Here is a 23,293-nt window from a genome sequence, read left to right as displayed (position 1 = left end):
TTCTATCCTCTTAGAGATTTTTTTGGACTTGTGAATATGTTTGTGTCCCTATCTTCAATCTTCTGTAGCATTCATTATAGGAATACTTATTTCTGTGAATAATGAAGAGGAATCCTTTCTAACTTTCTCAATTATCTTAATATTAGTAGCTAACAAAATTAAGGGTCTGTTTGGCGATGCTTTTTGTTGATTTATTTTTTTAGGTGACGACAACAACAACATCAAGAATTTATCCCACTACGTGCGGTCAGTAACATGAATCCTTTTTCACCATTATGTCCTGTTAAAAGTTAAATTCTCATTTAAGTCTAATAAAGAAAGATCATTTCTAATATTTTCTAATTAAGTTTTTTTAAGTCTACCTCTACCTTTCTTAATATAAGTCAAATCTAATACTTCAACTTTCCTAACTGGGTCATCAGAAGGCCTCCATTTAATGTGAGCAAACCATCTAACGCGACTCTCTCTAATTTTATATTCCACTGGTGCTACGCAACCCTTTTCACGTATATTCTCATTTTTTAGGTGACAATCATAATTTTATTAAGGTACTAATTTTATTTTATTTTTCAAAATTCTTTAAAAATTTTTGTGATGGAAAATTATTTTCTTATAATCATAATAGTTAAGTTGGTTTCTTTCTAATAATTGCATGACTAACTTTATAACAAGTTGTAACCAACCAAAACTGTCCTTAAGTCAAAGCATCTTAATTTAACTTTTTTAGATAAGTAACTCACTTATAACTATATATATTACTCAGCTCACTTTGGTTTGTTGGTTGGAGACTTTGACAATTAGTAAAGAGGTCTTGGATTTGAAGCTCATGTATGTGATATATGTGTTAGTTTGTTTTAAAAGCTCAAATGTTCAAAAGAAAAAAAATATATATATCTATATGTATGTAAAATAAATCACTTATTTACCATTATTCTTTATTGATAGCCGCAATAAGGAAGTTCACTACAGGAAAATCACCCAAAACCGGCGGTTTTTACCGGCGGTTTACGCATATTTACCGACGGTTGTATAATTTACCGGCGGTTGTCCAGCGGGTATGTGACCGCCTGAAAATTAGGCGTAGAAAATTCTGTACCGGCGGTTTTTACCGGCGGTCTAAGACGGCGACGGTTTGCCGACGGTCAATGCCGCCGGCAATTCCACAACTATATGCCGGCGGTGTACCGGCCGATTAACCGCCGGTCACAATACCGGCGGTTTACCGACGGCCACGATACCGACGGTATCATGGCGTCGGCTGAAACCGCCGTAAATCGTCGGTAAGCCATCGGCACGTTACCGGCGATGACCGTTGGTAAAGACACCTTGGGAAAGCCAAAAGCGATGAACATTCAAGTTCATGAATCCTTCAAGAATTAGAAGAATATGATAACTTTGATCGAGACAAGAACACTTTACATGTGGGTCACAAAAGAATTTTAGAAACCATCTATGGAGGTCATGGCTGAAGAGAATGTCAATAGTGATCAAGTTTTGAGCGCATTGAACATTATTTAGAAATCAAGAAAATATGATGTCTTTTTGAAAATATCTGAAAAGGAAAAATAAAGATGATAGCTTAAATGATTATTCAAGCAATTCATTTGAAAAGAGAGTTTGATAAAATATGGGAGCACCAAGATCTTATTATGAAACTTAAAATGAAGGATTAAGAAAATTCAAGCTTGGAGAATTTATCTCATGAAGAATCAGAAATTCCAAGTGTTATTATGGATCAAAAATCATTTAAGATTGATGAGAATTTGTCTCATGAAGATTCAAAGGATGAGCTCCATGATCTGTGAAAATGCTAAAAGTAGGGGATGAGAAAATTTGATGTTTCAAATCATCGAAAAATATGTGCTACTGGCTTTGCTTCAACTAAGAGATCCTCTTGAATTAAATGTGGCTTTTAAGCCTTTTGTGATGCTCATAATCTAAATTGGAAGAATTATTCTTTTAATCTTTTAATAAATAACAATTATAACTGTCTAATATCATATATCAGTAATAAATAATAAAACAAATTCAGTAATTTAAAATATTAATGTATACATCTATATTCATTCCCAAATATCATATACACTACTCAAGATCTGCACAATCATCACATATCTTTCCTGAGTATAAAAGAATAACTATAAAAAAAAAAAAGAAACAGAACCTGACCAGCTCACACTTCTGCTCCATTACCTTAACCTGAAATTATTTGACCACATATTATGAGCTTAAAAGCCTAGTAGGTCACTAAAACTTATAACTTAATTCAAAATATAGTAAAGGAGCAATATGTATGTCAGTAGTTCAATCATGAGAGTTACATTCATATGATCATTGAATCAGTGCAAGAATAGAAAAACTCAAATGCAATAAGAGTAGAATCTATAAATAATAAAATAATACAGTGCAGAAATTAGTAAAGTTGTAAACCAATATGAGTGTTAAATCTATAAAGCAATCATTGTATCAGTAATACTAATCAGTACATAAATCATACAAAATATCAAATTAAAATATTAGTAAAGACTATCAAAATTAAATCAATATAATAAAATCATATAGGAATGTATGCATGCGATTGAGGCATTCTATATCATGTGCTCAGTTTATCATATGCTTAATATTAATACAATTAATTAGTAGTATTAAATAGTATCAGTATCTATATCAGTAACAGTAACAATCTAGTGAGAGGAGCAGAAGAATAATATAATAATAATAAATCTATCCATTAATAATAAATCCGTATAACAATAAAAAAAATGCTTCAAAACATTCATTTTAGTAGTCATACTAAATAATTAAGAAAACCTGGCTATAACGATATTTTTCAGTGTTAGTAAACCATTGGCTCAGGAAATAAAGTCATAACTCTTTATCCATCAGTATAGTAATGATCTATTTATAACTCTCAATGAGTATATCAAGTGAATTAGTAAAGGATAATATCAAACCATAGTATTTATAAGAAAGCACCTCGGCCCATAATCCTGTACATGTCAATTAGTCTCCAACCAATTGGTCAACTAGTCTTTACTTGTTTGTTTCACACATACATATTATTATCATAATACTATAATAGTAATAATAACCAGCTATTACTCAAATACATATCCACATTCATTTTCAATGCATTGTAGTAAATAATACATAATTGAGCTTAATTAAGAAGATGCTAAAATATCATAATGATAAATAATAAAGAATCCTATTAGGAAAAAAATACACATTTTCAAAAAATTACGAAAATATAGGAATTGAATAAATTGATATTTTAAGATATTTAATATACTACACTGCTATTTTTAGATGTCAAAATAAATTTCAGGGTAGAAAAAATTTGCTATATTTTTAAAATCACGAGAGAAAAAATTTTAAGTAAATACTCAAAATGCTCATAATTATTGTCTCCATAGCACACAAAAAAAAAAGTTAAACAGTGAAAGTTTTATCAATACAAAGTTACTCATATTTTTTTTATAAGGAAAACTCAAATTTAATCAAAAAATACCAAAAAAATAGAAACTCCTTTAAATCAGAAATAGGGTAAAGGTTCCTTACAGCGAGACAAATAAATATTCCAACTGCGTCGACGGACAAAAATTGTATTGTGCCCTCCAAATTTAAGTTTCTTATTTCTATTTCTTACCTTGTTTCTCACATTTTCCACACACCACATTCTCTATTAGCCAAAAGCTTAGGGAGATTAAATGGATTTTAATGGATACATTAGTGCTTTATGATATGTTAATATAATATTATTATAATATTTAATTTAATAAATTATGTAGTACAAAATTCAAATAAATCATTTTCAGATATTAAAAATTATAAAAAAAATATTCATAAAATAAAGCATATTTTTTAGAAAATATTGGTGAAATTAGTTTGCAAAATGGACACATAATGATCCCGAAATTCTTACTTGTACCGACAAGTGCCAATTCCTTAAGGATTTTCACTGGTTCTCAAAAATTATGAAAAAATTAATGTAAGTAAAATACTATGATCAAAATACTGTGACTAAGATGAATTATTATTCAGAGTTATAATGTCTCCAAAAACAATTGGCAAAGTAAAAATACAGTTTATTACACCTATGTTATCAACATTCATGTCTCATCTCTCCCAAAGCTTTTCTCCTTTAATAAAAAATAAATCAAACTATGATACATTTACTGACCCCTATGCATCAAACCACTTACAAAGGGACAAAATCAGTGAATTAAGCAATGTGCACGTCGATGTGATGCATCACTTGAAGAGTCAAACAAATTTTGATTTCCAAATGATTTACCATCGCATAAGAGACTTCACCATAGCGTCAGGAACATTGCCAACATTTAAAACTTATATTTTATTTGAATAATTGGGATTTGCTAAGGCGGTGGCACAAATCTTAAGGTGAGAGAATTTAATAATTGATGTCTCCCAAAAACATCATATCAAAAAATAGACTTTGTCATTGCATTCAAAACATCGCAAATTCTTAAGATTGACTACTAATTTGTCCAATTAAAATTTAGTGGCAAAATCAGCACTTAAAATGAGGGAAAATACACACAAAATAAAGAATCACACAAATCAAGGTTATTTTGAACTAATTATGAGATTGTTGGCATTTTAAATTAATGTAATAATTATTAACTTTAAAAATTATATATTAAAAAAAAAAGAAAACAGAGCCCAATGGAGAAAAAAAAAAAGTCAAATGCATTAAATGTGATACCTCATCTAGGAAAATCCTCTACTTCTGCCAATCTTCAATCGACCTGGCCTCCGATGTCTTTCATCTTTATTAAAATGGAATGGAATAAAGAATCTTTCTTTTTAATAACCAACCCGTGAGCTTTGTCTTCACAAATCCTGAATTCATGTGTTTGTTGTTCTACCTCTTCACGCCAAAACCAGTTCACCCCCACTCAAAAGGCCACATTCAATACTTTGTTTGAATCGATCCCAAACTCATCCACAAACCAAAGACAATAGCTGCCTATTCTTCCTTTTCTCATTGTGCCGATGAGACCAGTGGCTTTCTTTGCTCAGGCCCACTTCCTACCTCCGTCTAGGTTGCCCTCCACCTGCATTTTTAGACATGTGAACTCAGCAAACCTCACGACCAAAATACCTCGGCCTTTGTAAATTGATTCTCTGTCGTCTATACCTTTTTCCCATTCACTTCGTGCTTTTTTTTTTTCATTTGCTTTTTTGCGTCCACACATGACTCGGCTCTTCTCGACTAAGTAAGTTAACATGTAGCTTTAAGGCCTGCTTAATTTGGGGCTTTAATCAAAGCCAAGTGAAACAAATCCAACAATGTGTCAAACCTAAACATCCCATTGTTTTAAGCCACTTCAATCTTCCCACTTAACCAATTCAGCCCACTTAAGCTACAGCAGCCCAATTCACACTCTCACATATTCCAAATCAGCTCATCATACACTTTGATAACTCTGTAAAAGCTTGATATCCAAACCCATATACAAACTTCTCTACTCCATTTACCATATAGCAGCAAGCTAGCCGAAACTTCTCGCATTTACAAAGCCCATCCCATTTCACTAGATCGACCCATGTCTTCTTGTATTATCCCATTTCTCTGCTATTTACCTACTGTCAGTTTTCCCATTCCATTAAAATAATATGACCACTCAAAGCTTGTTTGCTTTAGCTCACTTTCCTCCAAATAGCAACCCATTTTAGTGTTCTACTTTAACACACAATTTTTTTTTTAACATGAAAGCATTGTGTTTTCTTTCCTCTTCTATATATCTTCTTTTTATTTTACCATGCTATTTTCTATATATCTTCTTTTTATTTTACCATGCTATTTTCTATATATCTTCTTTTTATTTTACCATGTATTAATAGCATTAACTCTTAATACCAAACAGTGCAGTAAGCATTATTAGTTTTCTAATTAGTAGAGATTTGTTAACTTTAATTATGCATAAAAGTGTATATATATGCATATGTATGTATGCAAGTGTATGTGTGTGCACATAAGTAAAAAATGATGATGATGAAAGTGATGCTAAAAAAGGAGAAAATGGAGAAAATGCAAAAAAGAGAATGAAAAGAAGGAATTTGTGTGCATTTTCATAACATTGTCATCATTTTCGTTATTAACATCGCATAAGTATAAAGGTTTCCTAACTCAAAATCCTGCAGTCGGTGTTCACTATGCATCAAAAAAATGCCCATACATGATTTTCACTAGCATGGTTAGAAGGGAACACGGTGCGACACCAACGGTGAGGCAGGAAGGCCCTGTATATACTCTTCTCTAACGCTGCAGGGATGAATATCTGTACCTGTAGATGCTTCAGCACCTACGGGGAAAAAACTATGTATTTCTAACATGTGCTTGAAGACCCATGCACGCCTTTCTCTGGCGTGGTTGGATTGATGATTTACGATCTCATTGTCGTTCGACACTTATCGTACATGCTTTTCTCTAGAGTGGCAGGAGGCCCATTCTCCTAGAATTTCCCCTAAATGGAGGAGACACTGGTAGGCTGCAAAAATTTTCAGTGAAGCAGGAGACCTAACTTGAACAAATTTTGCATAATTTCAAACTTGAACTTGGACTCAACTTTAAACAAATAAAAAAAAACTTTTAACTCAATTTACTCAAATTTTAATGAACACGTATAGGGGGCTTGAACAAAAGTTGCAGACTCATTTTGGACTCAAACCAATTGAGACCTCAATGGACATGACTTGGACAACTTGAGCTCAAGCTAAAACTTTGAACTTGAGCTTGAACTATGATAATATGAATTCAATTTGAAATTGAGCATAATAGAGACAAATGAGCTACATTGAAGATGGATCCAATTGAACCAAGTGATAAGAAAACATCATTCTGAATGATGACTCAAAGAACTTGAATGAATCATAAAGGATCTAACTTGAATGGATTACAAAAAATAAGTTCAAGATTTCATGTAATAAACTGGTATTTAGTTTGACATGTATTCAAATGAACATTGATATATGAGATTTAAAGAATTTGATTTGAAGGATAATCAATGTTCCAATGGAATTATCATTCCAATTGGAATCCAAATGCTAATTAAGGAGAGTGATCCATCCAAATCTCATCTAACCAAGTAAGGACTCACACATAAATTGGCAGAAATTTTATTTGAGCAATCATAATCAACCAATAATGATCATCTCAATTGGAATGAAGGGATTAATATTAATCTTATCATGTATCTTGTAAACTATCTTTGAGGAAAAAAAAGCTTGCAAGTAGATTTAAACAATCTTTGAGGACAAAGGGTTTGCATATAGAATTTGTGAACAAACAACGAGAAAATAATGGGAAATGTAGCAACCTATCTATAAGCTATATTGAAAAACCTACAATGGATATTATAATTGGTTCATCGACAATGGTATCTATGTTTTCATTCATATTATGAGCCAATTATCGATGCAATAACAAGTTGTATGGCTCATGGAGAGTTGTTTTGAGGTGACAATAAGAAATGTACAATCGGCATGTGTATGAAAGATGGACATTTGCACGAAATGATGGAAGAGATTTTGTATGAAGGACAATATTCACATAGGTGATAATCATTAATAGACAAGCAACTGCACTAGCTCTTTCATGAATTATGATAGTGGAGAGACTATAAATATGGAAATCTTCCTATGACCGATGTCAACTGTCTTGGAACTATACACATTAGTCATCCTTGCGAATGATAGAAGATGCGTAAGTAAATGCGATAGTACACCCATCAAGCACATCAATTTCCTGCAAGTAGAAGGGTTCAATGACAATGCATGAGACCTCACCCACATTCAACATGTAAGTTGTGTCTAGAGGGATTTGACATGCACTGGAAGTAACAATGTGATACATATAGATGTATTTAAGTGATTGTCAACACACAATGCATTACACCCACTAGAGTTAATGATCAATATTTGACAAATATGTTAATAAGGATTGATGTAAATCTTGGTGGCCTAAATTCACAATTACAAATAGAAAATATACTTGTTATCCTAATCATCTCAAGGATTGCTACAATTATTTTAGGAATGGATGTCTCGTATGATTCTTCTAGACGGCCCGATGTGCCTTCAATTATTATAGTTGTGAGTCCAAAGTGGTGGCCCTTGATTTCGACGTATAGGACATCAGTAAGGATGCAGTCATCCACGGTTAAAATGATTGGTCCTATATTTAAGACAATAGTAGAAAATGATGATGATGGTATAATTAGGGGAATGCTTGCAAATTTTTTATACAAATTATGGGAAGAGAATGCTATATAAAATCAGTATTTTTAAGACTGAAGTGAGTGAGTCTCAGTCCAACCAAGTTCTGAATGTCAATATTAGATAAGATTATTGAGGCATGCAAGTTATTAATGAATGATTGATCCCCTAAGCTTATAGTAATAATTACACAAAACTCAAAGGTGAAGGATATATGGTGTACACTAGTTCCTACGGGACACTATGGGAGACATATTATGCATTCATCATATCACCTAGAGATGAGTACCAAAGTGCTGCAATAAATATGAGCTTCTACAAGCTGTTGTAGAAAACTCCACCATATATCCAAGAATGCCCCCACACATATACATATAATATATATACACACAAAACAGAAAGAAGTGCATATGTGATCATGAACCCACATGGGCTCGAGCGAGTGTGTTGTATTTATGAACATGGCAAGTGAGGATAATGTGTGGGTCATGAAATGAACAACCTATGATGTACCCAATCCTCTATCGGGTAGTAGACAGAGTCGACAAAGTCCAATCAATTGATATCCAAAATACCCATAAATATCCTGATGATGGGCTCTTGAACACAAATCTCAACAAGAGGGGTTAACTCTAAATGTATTCAAAATGCCACCCAAATATCCATAAAACTTGAAAATCTAAGAAAAATCCAAAATCCAAAACATTTAAAATCGAAATTCAACCATAAAAATTTTTAAAGCAAAATACATCCATCCTCCGCAATAATTTGCCAAGGTGGACAAATATGAATATATCACTTCAATTAAGAAAGGGCAAGTGTTTGATCAAGAATATCACTAAGATTCATTCTCAAACCATCTCTAGCAAGTAAGGATATGGTGCATGTCATATAACAGGTGGTTTTTCAATGAAATGGCATCGCATGTAAACAGTTATAACCAGGACCCTCTAAACTGAATAGTTTGCTGCCAAATAACACCACTAAATTATGGTTATGGCCAGAGCCCGTATGCTTCCAATTAACATTAAATATTTGAGAAATGAATTAATGGGATATAATCGATAGGGCATAAAGTACTCTATTAGCTAAGATATATTCAAATTTATCCCCTTAGAAAAATATCCATCCTAGGTCTATAAGGTACCCTTGGACGACGTAAACTATGGATGTCGACAAGGATCCTTCTATCAAGTTAGGTTAACTACCTCCTTTGACTAAGTAGACTAGGGACCATGATGGCCCGGAATGACAAAACCATGAGATCTTGATCGGGTCCATCATACATTCCCCCACCATCCACTTTAAGTGCAAGATGGTTCAATTTTTAATTTCAAATGTCATACCCTCATCCTCTAAACCCATGCTATTACTATATATTGAATATCATGTATATATAGGTACAACATATTCATAGACAATTAACCTTAATCGAAAGTTCTCTCTCATTATCAGGAGGGGTAATTAACTATAGGGGCTTGAGCCCATATGAAGGAAAAACTCATATCATAAAATCCTCGCAAAATGATGGCAAAATATTTGGGTAGTGCCTTATCTGCAAACCCAATATGTCTTCCTAAAATTTACCCTTGAATTTAATCCATTTAAACTCCCCCGAAAAGCAATGAGGAGTTTGGGGCACAAATTTTTTGGAGCCCTCAAAAAACACTCATAGTTGCTTTATAAGAAGTTGAAGCCACCAAATGACGGTCTCTTATACGCGTAGGCCTGCAAGCCAAATCCATAAACTTATCCCTTTTTCATTTCACCTACCACCTACAAACAAATGTTATAGTCTTAATTATTTGCAGATACCCTAGAGGATCCCTCACTTGCTCCAGACTAACTCTCTCAAGTCTGTGTATATTTATCTTAAGAAAGATAACATAATATTAATTAATTTATAATTAACACTTAAAACAATAAACTTATATACTCACATAGGCCCTCCTCGCTTGCTCATCTATCCACCACCAGTCCTCCTTACACTTATCAGTATGATAGTGAAACCCGTTAAGTAGAAGAAGTTAAACTCTTAAATATTGAGGTGTCTTTTGGTGTAATTGTTAGAATTTCATTAAGAAACTTTACAGGTAAGCATGTTCATCCTAGAAAAATCCTAGATGGGTGACCTCCTAAGAAGTTATACTAATAGGAAAAAACCCTAAGGCCCTTAGATCAAAGTGAACAATATCTTGATAGTTAAGAGTTTGGGATGTTACAAATGATATCAAATAAATACACCAGCTAAAAGATGATAACTAAATGCCATACATGATAATGTACTACATCTTGAGAGTCACCTCTTGAACCTTATATGGGACAAAGTGCTACATGGGGGGTGTCACCACTTGAACTTGTAGTATCCATCTCTAGAATTCTATCTGCTTGGTGGATGATTTTGAAATAAAGATCCTGATGAGGACATCAGTTACTTATATGGGAGAGATTGTGAAACAACTTAAATAAAAAAAAAGTTAAACTCTTAAACATCGAGGCAACTTTTAGTATAATGGTTCGAATTTCATAAAGAAACTTCATAGTTAAGCATGCTCATTCAAGAGAAATCCTAGATGGGTGACATATTGGGAAGTTACATCAATAGGACAAAATGGTAAAGGGGGTGGCTTCATATTAACTTCATAGTTAAGCGTGCTCATTCAAGTTATCCCTTTTTTGGGGCTCTAGAAATGGTAAAGGTGCTATTTACTAGGCTTCTTGGAAGAAATGTTGTGGTGACTTGAAGGAAGGGAGCTTGGGTTGCAAGAATTTGGCGGATATTAGTAAAGCTTTTTCTTATAAACTTTGGTTCAACTTTAGATCTAAAAATAGTTTATGGGACAAGTTTTTACATAGTAAGTACTGTGGGCTTAAGCATCCTACGGTTTGTAGCTTCAAAAAGGGTGACTCCTTCATTTGGAAGAGGCTTTGTAACATCAAGGGGGAGACGGATGAGTTTATTCAATGAGGTCTTGGCAAGGGGGATGTTTTTTTTTTGCAGGATCAATGGCTGGGCAATTATTCTATTGACAATTTACTTAACACTAGATCTATTTCCACTTTATTAGTTAAACATTTATTAAGTAATGGGGTTGGAATATTGTTTTGTTGAAGGAGATTATTCATGATTGCATCATTAATATCATCTTGAATACTCCTTTACAAAGTGATAAAGAGGATTGTATTCTTTTTACTAAGTCTCATAATGGTCAATTTGCTTTGAAGGAAGCATGGTACTCTATTAAAGAGAATAGACCTCATAACCCCTTTTTTTCTGTTATCTGGCATAACTCCATTCCATGTTCTTTTTCTATTCTTACTTGGAGAGTGATATATAATTATATGCTTGTGGATAGTAATCTCAAGAAAAAAGGTTTTCATATTGTCTCCAAATGCTATTGATATCATCACATTGAAACCCTCAACCATGTATTGGCCAACGGGCCAATTGCGGTTCGTGTTTGGATTCACTTTGAAGATCTTTTTAATTTCAATTTCAATCATTTTTTTAAGAGCATTATTGATATTTTCAAGTGTTGGTTTGTTAATTCTAAAGGCCATATTAGGAATTGTCTTACCACTACCATTACTTGGTTTCTTTGGAAAGGTAGAAATGAAGCTAAGCATGAGGGGACCAATATGAATGCCACTAGTATCATCCTTTCTATTTGTGATAAAATTAGAATGCTTTATGTGGCTAATATCATTAAATCTGAAAATTTCAAAGGCTGTTATAAGGTGACTCCTCATTTTGGCATTTATAACATTTCTACTTATAAAGATAGGAAGGAGAGGATTATTACTTGGCTCAAATCGGATCCTGACTGGATCAAGCTTAACACTGATGGGTCTTACAATGGTAAGGTGGCTGGTTGTGGGGGTATTTTGAGGAACCACTATGGCAAGATGATTAAATGCTTTGCTGGTCCTATTTCTGGTAATTTTGTTTTTATTGCTGAGTTGCATGGTCTCAGGTTTGGTGTCAATATATGTCTTAAATTAGGTTTTAATAAGGTTTGGATTGAGGTTGACGCTATGCTCATTTTACATTATCTTAACAGCCCTTATTTGTTTAATGCTGAGAACTTTTATCTGATTAGGCAGTTGAAGCAAGACCTTTCCAACTTAAATTATAAGATCTCTCACATTTTTCGGGAGGGTAATGGGTGTGCTAATGTTTTTGGCCAAAATGGGTTGCACTTATATTAGTTTCTGTGAGTTTAATGATAATGATAGTCATGTTGTTGTTAAAGGCATGGTTAACCTGGACCGTGGTGGTTTACCCTACATTAGACACCATTAAGTGGTTTTTTTTTTTTGCTATTTTCTTTGCTATGATTATTACGAATATCAATATATGGGTTTCATGGGAGGGTGATATGGCTGCGAGGTGTTTGGGGAAGTTTTTTCTCAGAAACTTGTGGCAGACTTGTTTTTTGTGTGTTGTGTTTGTTCTTGGGAGTTTATGGGAGCAGTCTATTGTTTCTTTTTAGGATGTTGGGAACGGATATTGGAATTTTTAGTATAGTTGTTTGGCGTTTATTATGCAATGTTTCACTTTAAATTGCAAGTTCAGTTCTATTTTCATAAGGATTCGTGTATGCTGTACATTCGAGCTCCTCTGTCTTATTAATGGAGTTTGTAAGAAAGGCATGGTAATATCCGTCTGGTTCTTAACGCGCAATAACTTTCATAGTTACGATTGGCAGGATAGGTTTCACAATACTCTATTTTTTTGGAGGTTTTCTTTTTTGCAGGTGTGGAGTTCAATTTCTGAATTTTTTCTTTCTTATAGGGAGCAATGGATGTTGAAAGACCAGAGTTTTTGGAGGTTTGATTTTGAATTTTGCAGGAGTTCTATGTGTATTACTTTTATTTCTCAACTCCTTTTTTGGGTGCTGATATCTTACAACCCTAGCATGTTTTTAGGTTATTTTGTAATTGTTAGTATTATGAACCACTAGGCTTTTTGATTTATTTTTTTGTAGCTCTGATGAGCATTAGCAAGCTGGAGATTCCTATTAAGGACCTTGTAACCATTTTTTTGATACTAACGTGTAGGCCCCTCTGTTGGTTTTAACCAAAAAAAAAAGTCAATCTGTTCCATCAAGAAATGTCCAGTGACGAATACAGCCATAGGCGAGGGCTAGCTCGAGGCAGACCGACGACCAGAGATGATGTAAGAGTGAAAATCGAGCTTCCAGAATTTGATGAAAGGATGGAGCCAGACGAATTCTTGAATTGGTTGCATACTATGGAATGTGTTCTTGATTAAAAATAAGTTTCTCCTGATTGGATTGTAAAACTAGTGGCCATCAAGCTGACAAAAAATGCGTCGTTGTGGTGGGAAAATCTGAAGCGCACACGATTACATAAAGGTCGAAGCAAAATTATGAGTTAGGACAAGATGAAGGAGTTGCAATGCAAGTATTTAACCGATCAACTTATTATCAACAAGTCAGAATGTCATTTAGCCATGCAAGAAGCTAGCAGTTGTTATGTATTACATCAAGGAAGTTGATAATGATGTATGTCATCACCCGCCATAGATTCAGCTGCTTTGGCAGAATTTCAAGAAGTTTTTGCTAACAATTTACCTGCGGGTCTACCGCCCCTCTCAGATATTCAACTCACTATGGACTTAGTCTCTAGAGAAACATTACCCTATCGTCCTCCCTATAGACTCTGGCCATAGGAGCATGAAGAATTAAAGCGGTAAGTAGAAGGATTAACGGTCAGGGGATTAATAAGACCAAGCATAAGTCCATGTGTGGTGCCTGCTTTGCTCGTATCAAAGAAAGATAGAACTTACATGATGTGTATTGATAGCAGAGTTCGTGAATCAGATATTGATGGAACTTACAGTATGTGCCTACTTTTATGCGATTAATGAATCAGATATTTCATCCTTTCTTGTGCAAGTTTGTGATCATCTACTTTAATGATATACTTGTCGGCAGTAGCAACCTTCATAGCAATTTATATTATCTAAGGCAGGTGCTTGAGGTGTTAAGGGAACAAAAGCTGTATTTGAATCCTCAGAAGTGTCAATTCCTAGACAAACGCATTAAATTCTTGGGTTTTATACTTTCGGCAGTCAGAATTGAAGTTGATCCGGAGAAGATCGAAGCTATTATGAGTTGTTCTACTCCGCAATCCTTCACCAACTTGTAGAGGTTCCATGGCCTGGCCTCATTTTACTGTCAGTTCATTCAGAATTTTAGTACCCTTGCAGCTCGATCCACTCACCAAAGAGTTAAAGGCAGACAATTTCCTTTTGACGAATGAAGCTAAAAGTAGTTTTGAATGTCTCAAGGAGAGAGTGACCACGACACCAGTGCTTCGACTACCTTATTTTGACAAGTTGTTCCAAGTCGATTGTGATGCATCTAATATGGGAATTGGAGCCTTCATCCTAAGCCAAGAAGACCAGCCCATAGCTTACTTTAGAGAGAAGTTGAATGACTAGCGGAAAAAATATTCCACTTACGACAAGGAGTTTTATGCTATTATGCGGGATCTTTATCACTGGAGCCACTATCTTCTAATTAAAGAGTTTATTCTCTTTACTCATCATGCTGCTTTGAAGTTCCTCAATAGCCAGAAGAAACTTCGCGGTAGACACGCAACGTGGGTTGGATCCTTAGCCGCCTTTCATTTCATGTTAAAGCACAAGTCGGACAAGCTGAATCAGGTGGTAGATGCCTTAAGTAGGCGCCATGTATTGGTTCAGGAAATGCAAGCTAAGCTCATGGGTTTTGACTCCATCAGAGAACTGTATGCACAGGACATGGATTTTGAAAATATTTGGGAGAAATGTCAAAACCATGCACATCAATTTTTTAAAATCCGAGATGGGTACTTATTTTTCCACAATTGCATATGTATCCCTAAGTGTTCCCTCAGAATTGTGTTGATTTCAGAATGCCATGACGGCGGCTTGGTGGGCCATTTCGGCCGCAACAAAACCTTGGCTTTGATCAAGGAGAAGTTTTATTGGCCTGCTCTACCTAAAGATGTAGGCAAATATGTGAAAGGGTGCATAATCTACCAGCAAGAAAAGACTACTGGACACAATGCAGGATTGTATTTTCCTTTACCCATTCCTCAAGGACCATGGGAGGATGTCTCAATGGACTTTGTGTTGGGACTACCCAGAACTCAAAGAAATAAATATTCTATCATGGTGGTCGTAGATTGATTCTCAAAGATGGCCCATTTTGTAGCTTGTAACAAGACCCTTGACGCCACTCACATTGGCGATCTCTATTTTAGAGAAATAGTTCGTCTTCATAGAATTCCCAGAACCATCACCTCGGATCGTGATGTCAAATTTTTAAGTCATTTCTGGAATTGTTGGGAAAAATGGGAACCCGACTACAATTTAGCTCGATCGCACATCCCATATGGATGGCCAAACCGAAAACGATAATCAGAGTCTGAGAAATCTTCTACGCTGGTTTGTAGGGAAGTATCTTCAACAATGGGATTTAATTCTGGCTCAAGTCGAGTTTGCATTCAACCGATCCCCTTACAATACTACTTGACACAGTCCCTTCAAAATTGTTTATGGAAGTAATCCCTTGACCCCTCTTGACTTAATTCTTATTTTTTCCCCCTCATCCTATAGTTCTGAAGGTGAACAAAGGAGCCTTGAAATAAAGAAATTGCACTAGTAAGTCCAGGCCGAGATTCTCAAACATAATTGCAAATACCAAGCAAAAGCCAATAAATACCGGAAGGTTGTCCAGTTCCAAGAAGGAGACCTCGTCTGGATCAGATTGAGGAAAGAGCGATTTCCTCCCGGACCCTTCGAGAAGCTTAACCCAAAGGCCGACTGACCTTTTAGAGTCATTAAGAAGATAAATGACAATGCATATCAAATTGATTTGTCGGGTGATTACAAAGTTTCAGCTGTGTCTAATGTAGCAGACTTAACCCCTCACATCAAACTTGAATCTTCTCCCACCTCGTTAGAATGACGCCGAAGCGTCTACTTACGACATTTAATTCCTGTGTTTCTATTCTTGTGTGCCGGCGGTGTAGCCTGGCGTTAGTTCTGTTTATTTCTCTTATGTGTATAAATAGTTCCCCATAGAGAGAATGGGGCAAATTTTTTATTTTGTTTTTCAAATGAAATCCTCATTCGAGAATAAGAGTTCTGTTTTTGATATTTCTCTGGTTTCCTTCTGTATCCTCACAAGATTGTGCATATGATAAAGAATAAGAGATCTAGAAATTGGTGTGAGCGTGGTCATCCAAGGCCGAATGATGGTGGCTAGGTCCGACACCTACACCTGGCGTTCTTTCCCCCAGGTACGAGCTTGTTCGGTGGCGACTCCAATCTGAGCTTGTTCGGTGGCGACTCCGGTCTCACTTTTGCTTTGTTTTTCTTCAAAAACTCTCTTCTTTCCATTTTGTATTTCTTTTGTTTGTTTGTTTGTTTCTCTTTTCTCTTACACATATAATCAGTTTCCTTGATGCTACTATTAATTTTTTTCTATGATATATAGAAAAGGCAAAGCCCCAAATTTTCCAATATATATATATATATATATATATATATATGACACTTCCACAAGAGATAAGTTGATTTTATTTATTTAATAATGATGTCAACAGGTACGTCAAACATAATATATGCCTATCTTTCAAGATTTTCTAAATATTATACTGTAGAGAGGGAGATCGAAAAGAAAGGAGAAAGAGAGGAAAGAGAGCGGGAGAAAACACATAAGTTTTATCATTTTCAATATGTTTAGAACTAACTTAATTCTGTCGGATCAATTGCAATGGAAAAGGAATGCCTGGATGAAGGCATATTTGCTATCCAATAGTCTGGGCTCTGATTTCTCAGATGTTTGAGCTCTTTCCAGAAGCCTTCCAATAACCTTGTTATTTAAAAAAATAGGGTAAAATGTAAGATTCTTTTAGAATAAAGATTAAACATAATTTTATGATGCGATTAGGATAAGCACTTTACTAACACTTCTTAGGCTTCGTTTGGGAAGGCTTTTTTATTGCTTTCTAAAACGGAGTTTTAGTACGAAAAATAAAAAAATTTGGTAATAAAAACTCCGTTTTAGAAAGCAATAAAAAAGCCGTCCCAAACGAGCCATATAGCTTCGTGTTGGGTGCGACTTTCTTTGATGCATCTTCAAAAAATTTTTTTTATACAAAATTGATAGTTCAATTTTTTTACTCAAAATATTACTTTGTAGAAAGCAGTCAAATTATCCCAAACAAAAGCCTAGAGTTTTTTTGTTAATATATCTTAGGTTTTCATGGACATTTTTTTTTAAATGAAATAAGCTTTTTATTTAAATTTTTCAAATAAAAAAATTGTATTTAAGAAACCTTTCTAAAATAGAAAGTAAAGACTATCCCAAACGAAACCTTAGAGTGCAACAAATAACGAGCCTTTCAGAAAGCTTACTGTTTCTCAGTTTGTAAACATTGTCATTATTTGCAGCACGCGTCTTGAACAAAAATCGCACAGATGTTTCCAATCCAAAGACCCTTTATCCATATGGAAAAAAAACCAAGAAGTTAGATGCTGGAAATCCAACGAGGTAAGAACCGAGACAAACAAAAACCCATCTTTTGCCTACCACTTCTCTAATTGTGCCTGAATTCATAACGAATTATTAGAGCAATTAATAACAAGAGGAATTAGTCCTTGCTAATTAGTCTTAGCGCAGAGTGCTTAAATACCTAAAAGCACGCATTGGAAACCATCAATGAAATGGATAGAGCTATCCATGGAATCATTCAGCACAGCATTCACAACTTCCCTCTCTTTGGTATTATAGATGTCCCATAAGTTCCGTCCACCAATCATCCAAATCCCACTATCACCTTCAATAATTATGGCTACTGCCGCAGTTAGGATAGCCAATACAGCAGCCCCTGGATTTTGTGCACCCAATTCATTGGATATTCTGGTACTGAAAAAAATGAAGAAAACTTACTTAGTATGAGCTTTCAGATGTTGTTTAGTATTTGAAAGAAGAGAAATCATGTCATCTAACCTGACTGCACCACTCAGCCCCAAGGGGACCACAATACACCAGTGAAGAAATGTTTTGACTGTGAAATTAGAATAAATTAACCATATATAAATCAAAATAATTTAATCGCAATAAAATTTAAGAAAAAAAATACCTTATTGACATTAATGACGTTTGGAGCGCTGGATTTGTAAGAAGTCCAGCAAGTATCAACAACAACTCGAATTGCCAGTTTTGAAAGCTACAAATATATGTCATGTAAGAAGCATGCATAAGGATTGAGCACCAATGATCGATATTCAAAGAAGTAATGCATCAGTTACTAACCAAACCATCAAAGTAGAAGGAATGCCGAGTTTAAGAAAGTCCCACAAGCCATGAAAAGCTTCTCTAGAGAATCCAGTCCATGTTGACTTGCAAGAGGGTGATAGAAAGACATATAGTACTAATAGCAGTAAATTGAACCAATAAGAGATTGAAACAGAAAGCGCAGCTCCTCGATAACCAAGTCCAGTTTTATATGTAAAGAACCAACAATTGATGACGTGAAAAATAGCTGTGATTCCACTGCTAAACATTATGGGTAGCACTATTTTTTGAGCTTGTAAGAACTTGAGGATGCACTGTATAAGGCCAAATGCGAATAGTGATGGAATCATCAACCGAGCATAAGATTCTGCTGCCATTGATATCTCCGGGACTTGGCGGAGCAAAATAAGAATTCTGCCAGAGAAAGCCGTGCCAAAGGCAAGTGGAATGCTGATAAGGACACAAATGACCATTGCTCTTTGTAGATATAAACCCACCATCTTGTAATTTTGTGCTCCAAAAGATTGTCCACATAAGGTATCTAGTGCAGAACTTGCTCCCATCTACTTAATCATTGGGCAGGAGAAAGAAGAAACATAAATGATCTTACATCACTAACTCAAATAAGGAAAATAAATAAAGGAGAAGCACATACGAGCACTGAGAAGCCAAGTGAATTCACGAAGGAAATGGCTATGGAGGCTCCGGCGAGCTTTTCGTGACTTATATGGCCAACTACCATTATCGATACAAATTGGAGGGCAAACATAAGGAAATTCGCAACTGTAAGTGGCATTGCAAGGCACATCTGCCTCTTTATCTCCTTCATCATTCCCTTCTTTTTCTCCATGGATATCTGAGCTATATTTCTCTATCCGTTTCTTCTCCCTGACTCACATTATCCCCGTCTTGCCACCTTTATATAGCTAAGAAACTTTACAATGGCAAATCTAATGACAGGCTATAAGACAAGGGGTTGAGTTTCTGCTGGACGTGAAATTTTTATCATTAGTTGAATGGCATCTACTGTTTTTCCTATTAATTATATTAGTTGGTAGGCTGCCGAATTTGTGAAATTAAATAATTAAATCATTAATAGCAGAAAGATGGAAACATCAAGTTTAAGTCATTAATTTTTTTCAAATTTAAATTACCAATTTTATAAACGAAAACAAATGCCAATAAATTTCTTTATAACTTAGCCGATAGTTTTTTGCACCTGTTATTGAAAACTAACATTTAGTCGGGGACAGCTTTGTGATAGTTTTGTAAAAAAAAAAAATTTAAGTGATAGTTTTGTAAAATTGTTAAAAGAGAAAGTAATTTTTTAAAACAGATAAAGAAAACAGTTTTTTAGTAAAATATTTTTTTTTAAAGATGGCAAAAATTGGTAGACAAACAAAAATTGTGATTGACGACTAAGAAGCAAACCAATAAAAAATATCCCAAACGAAGTCTAAATAATCATTGATGTCCATGTCCATCTTACTTCATCACACTAAATAGGTTAAGAGTTTGCATACATATCATAGAATTGGTATATAATTAGATATCTAAAATTTAAAATTTTACAGTTGCAATTATAATTTCTAGTTATTTATATCATATTAAAACATATACATTAAATTATATATTCTTCTTTAAAAAAATTAATAATAATGATATTTATTTTACACTCATCTAAAAACTTCATAGAATTTTAAATACACTCTTTTCCCTTCTACACAACATTTCTTTTTTGGTTGAATAAAAAAGGAATGTAAATGAAAGTAAATGTAGTGCAAAATATTTTAGTTCATTTTCTAGGTAAATCAAACTCATTCAGTTTTGAGTGAGAACATTTTATTCCGCAAGCAAGTTCACTTGACCGCCATCAACTGCAACTAGCCACTATCATCGACTGCCTCCACCCGCCTTCGATAACCACCGCCACTACCCACCGGCCATCACCACCACCACCTGTTGTCGACCACCACATTCGCTAGCCTACAACGGTTGTCATCACTGCCTAACACTACTGGCCACCACCACCATCTAATTCATTGACCACTAGTGCCTGTCACCCTATTACAATCACTAAACCACCAACAATTAATTCAAGCCTGCTTAAGCCGATTATGGTTCTTTGATAACAATCACCAAATTATGCTCCTCCAATAATTATTTCTTAACTATAAATCCTCGGCCACTCTCACGAACTACATACATCTGTCCACCATCCCTTGACTACTGTCATTCATTCATGGTTGTCTGATAACAGTTTCGTAGAAAAAATTTTTATTTTTTAGCGATGAATTTGTGACAGAAATTTCGCCACAATTTTGCGGCAGAAATTGCCGCCGTAATCCGCCGCGAGTTGAGTTATAATATATATAAAAGAATTATAAACTATTTTGTCTCCATGGCCAAGTGGAGAAGGTTAATAGTTTTTTTTACGAGTGGAGCAGGTTTCGAATATCAAACAAGCGGGAAACTTGTAGCTAGCACATAAAAAAAATAGCATTTTACCTTAATTATTGTACAACACAACAGTTTTATAATCATATACAATCAAAACATAAATATAGTATCCTCATATTTCAAAATTACACATAAATACTAATGCTAAAGTAAAACACATTTAATTAAAATTAAAACAAATGTTCTACAATAAACATCATTTTCTTATGCAATAAAAACTCAACATCAATCTACAAATACATATCGTTTATTCAAAATCTATTTCTTTATTCTCCTCCTCTTCTGATGTTGGTTGCTTTCCACTAAATTGATCCATCATTCTCTACAACTCCTCCATTATCTGATTTTGTTGCATAAGTATCTACATATGCATGTCAGCTTGTGATTTTCGGACATGCTCTAACTCTGCTGAGGCAGTCATTTGTTGACTACACAAACTCTCATAGCTGCTTCTTAAGAAGTTGGAGCCACCAAAGGACCGTCTCTCCTACATGTATGCTTGCGAGCCTAATCCATAAACTCCTCTCATTTATTTGTTACAACTTTCTTATTACCTTATGAAGTAATTTTTTTAATAAAAATTTTAAAATTAAAAAAAAAATTGCATTAAAATTTTATTTTATAAATTAGAAAAAAAAAGGGTCCAAATTGAAGCCTTTATATGCTTTCTAATGTTTATTATATTAGTATTAAAGTCAACTACCTTTTGCTGATGATGAATGATATAAATCTATCCCTTAGGAGATTTTTCTGGACTTGTGAATATGTTTGTATCCCTATCTTTGATCTTCCGTAGCATTCATTATTAGAATGCTCATGTCCGGGAATAATGGAGAGGAATCCTCGTTAACTTTCTCAAATATCTGAATATTATTAGCTGACAAAATTAAGTGTCTATTTGTCACAGTGTTTTGTTAATTTATTTTTTAAGACAATAATCATAATTTTATTTAGATGCTAATTTTTATTATTTTTCAAATCTTTTTAAAAATTTTGTAGTATAAAATTATTTTCTTACAATCATAATAGTTAAGCTATTTTCGCTAACAATTTCACGACCTACTTTATAAGAAGCTGTAACCATCCAAAACTATGAGAAAATAATTTAGGTAATATTATTGTACAAAACACCTTTCGCAACAATTTTTTTAATAAGAAAAGTCAAAAAGCAACAGAAAAACAAATCAACGAAACAATTGTCCTAAATAAAATCTAAATGCAATAATTAAAGCATCAGTTGGGACAACTTTCTTATTAATTTGCTATATAAATCAGTTTTTAATAAAAACATTAATGGCTCAAAAAAATTTTGAATTAAAAATTTGATTAAATCTATCCCTTAGGAGATTTTTCTGGACTTGTGAATATGTTTGTATCCCTATCTTTGATCTTCCGTAGCATTGCTCATGTCCGGGAATAATGGAGAGGAATCCTCGTTAACTTTCTCAAATATCTGAATATTATTAGCTGACAAAATTAAGGGTCTATTTGTCACTGTGTTTTGTTGATTTATTTTTTAGACAATAATTATAATTTTATTTAGGTGCTAATTTTGTATTATTTTTCAAATCTTTTTAAAATTTTTGTAGTATAAAATTATTTTCTTACAATCATAATAGTTAAGCTATTTTTGCTAACAATTTCACGACCTACTTTATAAGAAGCTGTAACCATCCAAAACTATGAGAAAATAATTTATCTAGTACTATTATTGTACAAAACCCCTTTCGCCACAATTTTTTTTAAAAAGAAACGTAAAAAAGCAACATAAAAACAATAGCTAAACGATATTCTTATTGTTGTTAGAAAATCAAATCAACGAAAAAATTATCCTAAATAAAATCTAAATGCAATAATTAAAGCTTTGGTTGGGGCAACGTTCTTACTGTTTTATAAATCAGCTTTTTAGTAAAAAAAAATTAATGGCTCAAAAAAATTTTGAATTAAAAAGTTGATTTAGTAAGCAGTAAGAAAATTGTCCCAAATGAATCCTAAAATTATAAATGGTGTTGGATCTATGTGCTCATGTTAGGTTAGTTAAAACATCTTCTTAATATCATTTCTCTAAAATTTAATTTATCTAAAGATTATAAAAAAAATTCAATATCTTTTATTCGAGGACAACTGAAGGATGTTAAATTTTGAAATTTTATTTGAATTTAATTAAGGATTATTAAAATTTATTGATTATTTTTATCTTTATTTTGCTATTTTTTAAAGTTCATTCAATATTATGCCTGCAATGAAAATATTATTTTAAAAAAAACTGT

At 33.8% G+C, this 23,293-nt stretch overlaps 1 protein-coding gene across 1 annotated transcript; it reads right to left on the bottom strand.

The window, feature by feature from the left end:
• Positions 1-1,166: 1,166 nt before the first annotated feature.
• On the bottom strand, positions 1,167-19,413 carry LOC110102262 (protein DETOXIFICATION 16-like). The gene is made up of 6 exons (XM_028695482.1): positions 19,219-19,413; positions 18,582-19,126; positions 18,409-18,495; positions 17,959-18,191; positions 17,787-17,872; positions 1,167-1,325 (listed from the first exon to the last, which is right to left on the bottom strand). Exons 1-6 carry the CDS (start codon positions 19,411-19,413, stop codon positions 1,167-1,169), a joined length of 1,305 nt encoding a protein of 434 aa, XP_028551315.1.
• Between the last annotated feature and the right edge of the window lie 3,880 nt (positions 19,414-23,293).

Source organism: Dendrobium catenatum, unplaced genomic scaffold (assembly GCF_001605985.2).
Source record: "Dendrobium catenatum unplaced genomic scaffold, ASM160598v2 fragScaff_scaffold_646, whole genome shotgun sequence".
NCBI lineage: Eukaryota > Viridiplantae > Streptophyta > Magnoliopsida > Asparagales > Orchidaceae > Dendrobium > Dendrobium catenatum.
The sequence above is the reverse complement of the archived record's forward strand: the minus strand, read 5'-3'. Positions and strand labels throughout refer to the sequence as shown.

Coding starts and splice junctions, on each gene's coding strand:
- LOC110102262 (XM_028695482.1), bottom strand. CDS start 19,413: ATGGAGAAAAAGAAGGGAATGATGAAGGAGATAAAGAGGCAGATGTGC. Junction 19,127..19,218: donor CACTTGGCTTCTCAGTGCTC/GTATGTGCTTCT, acceptor ATGATTAAGTAG/ATGGGAGCAAGTTCTGCACT. Junction 1,326..17,786: donor TTCCAGCATCTAACTTCTTG/GTTTTTTTTCCA, acceptor GGCTTTCCCAAG/GTGTCTTTACCAACGGTCAT.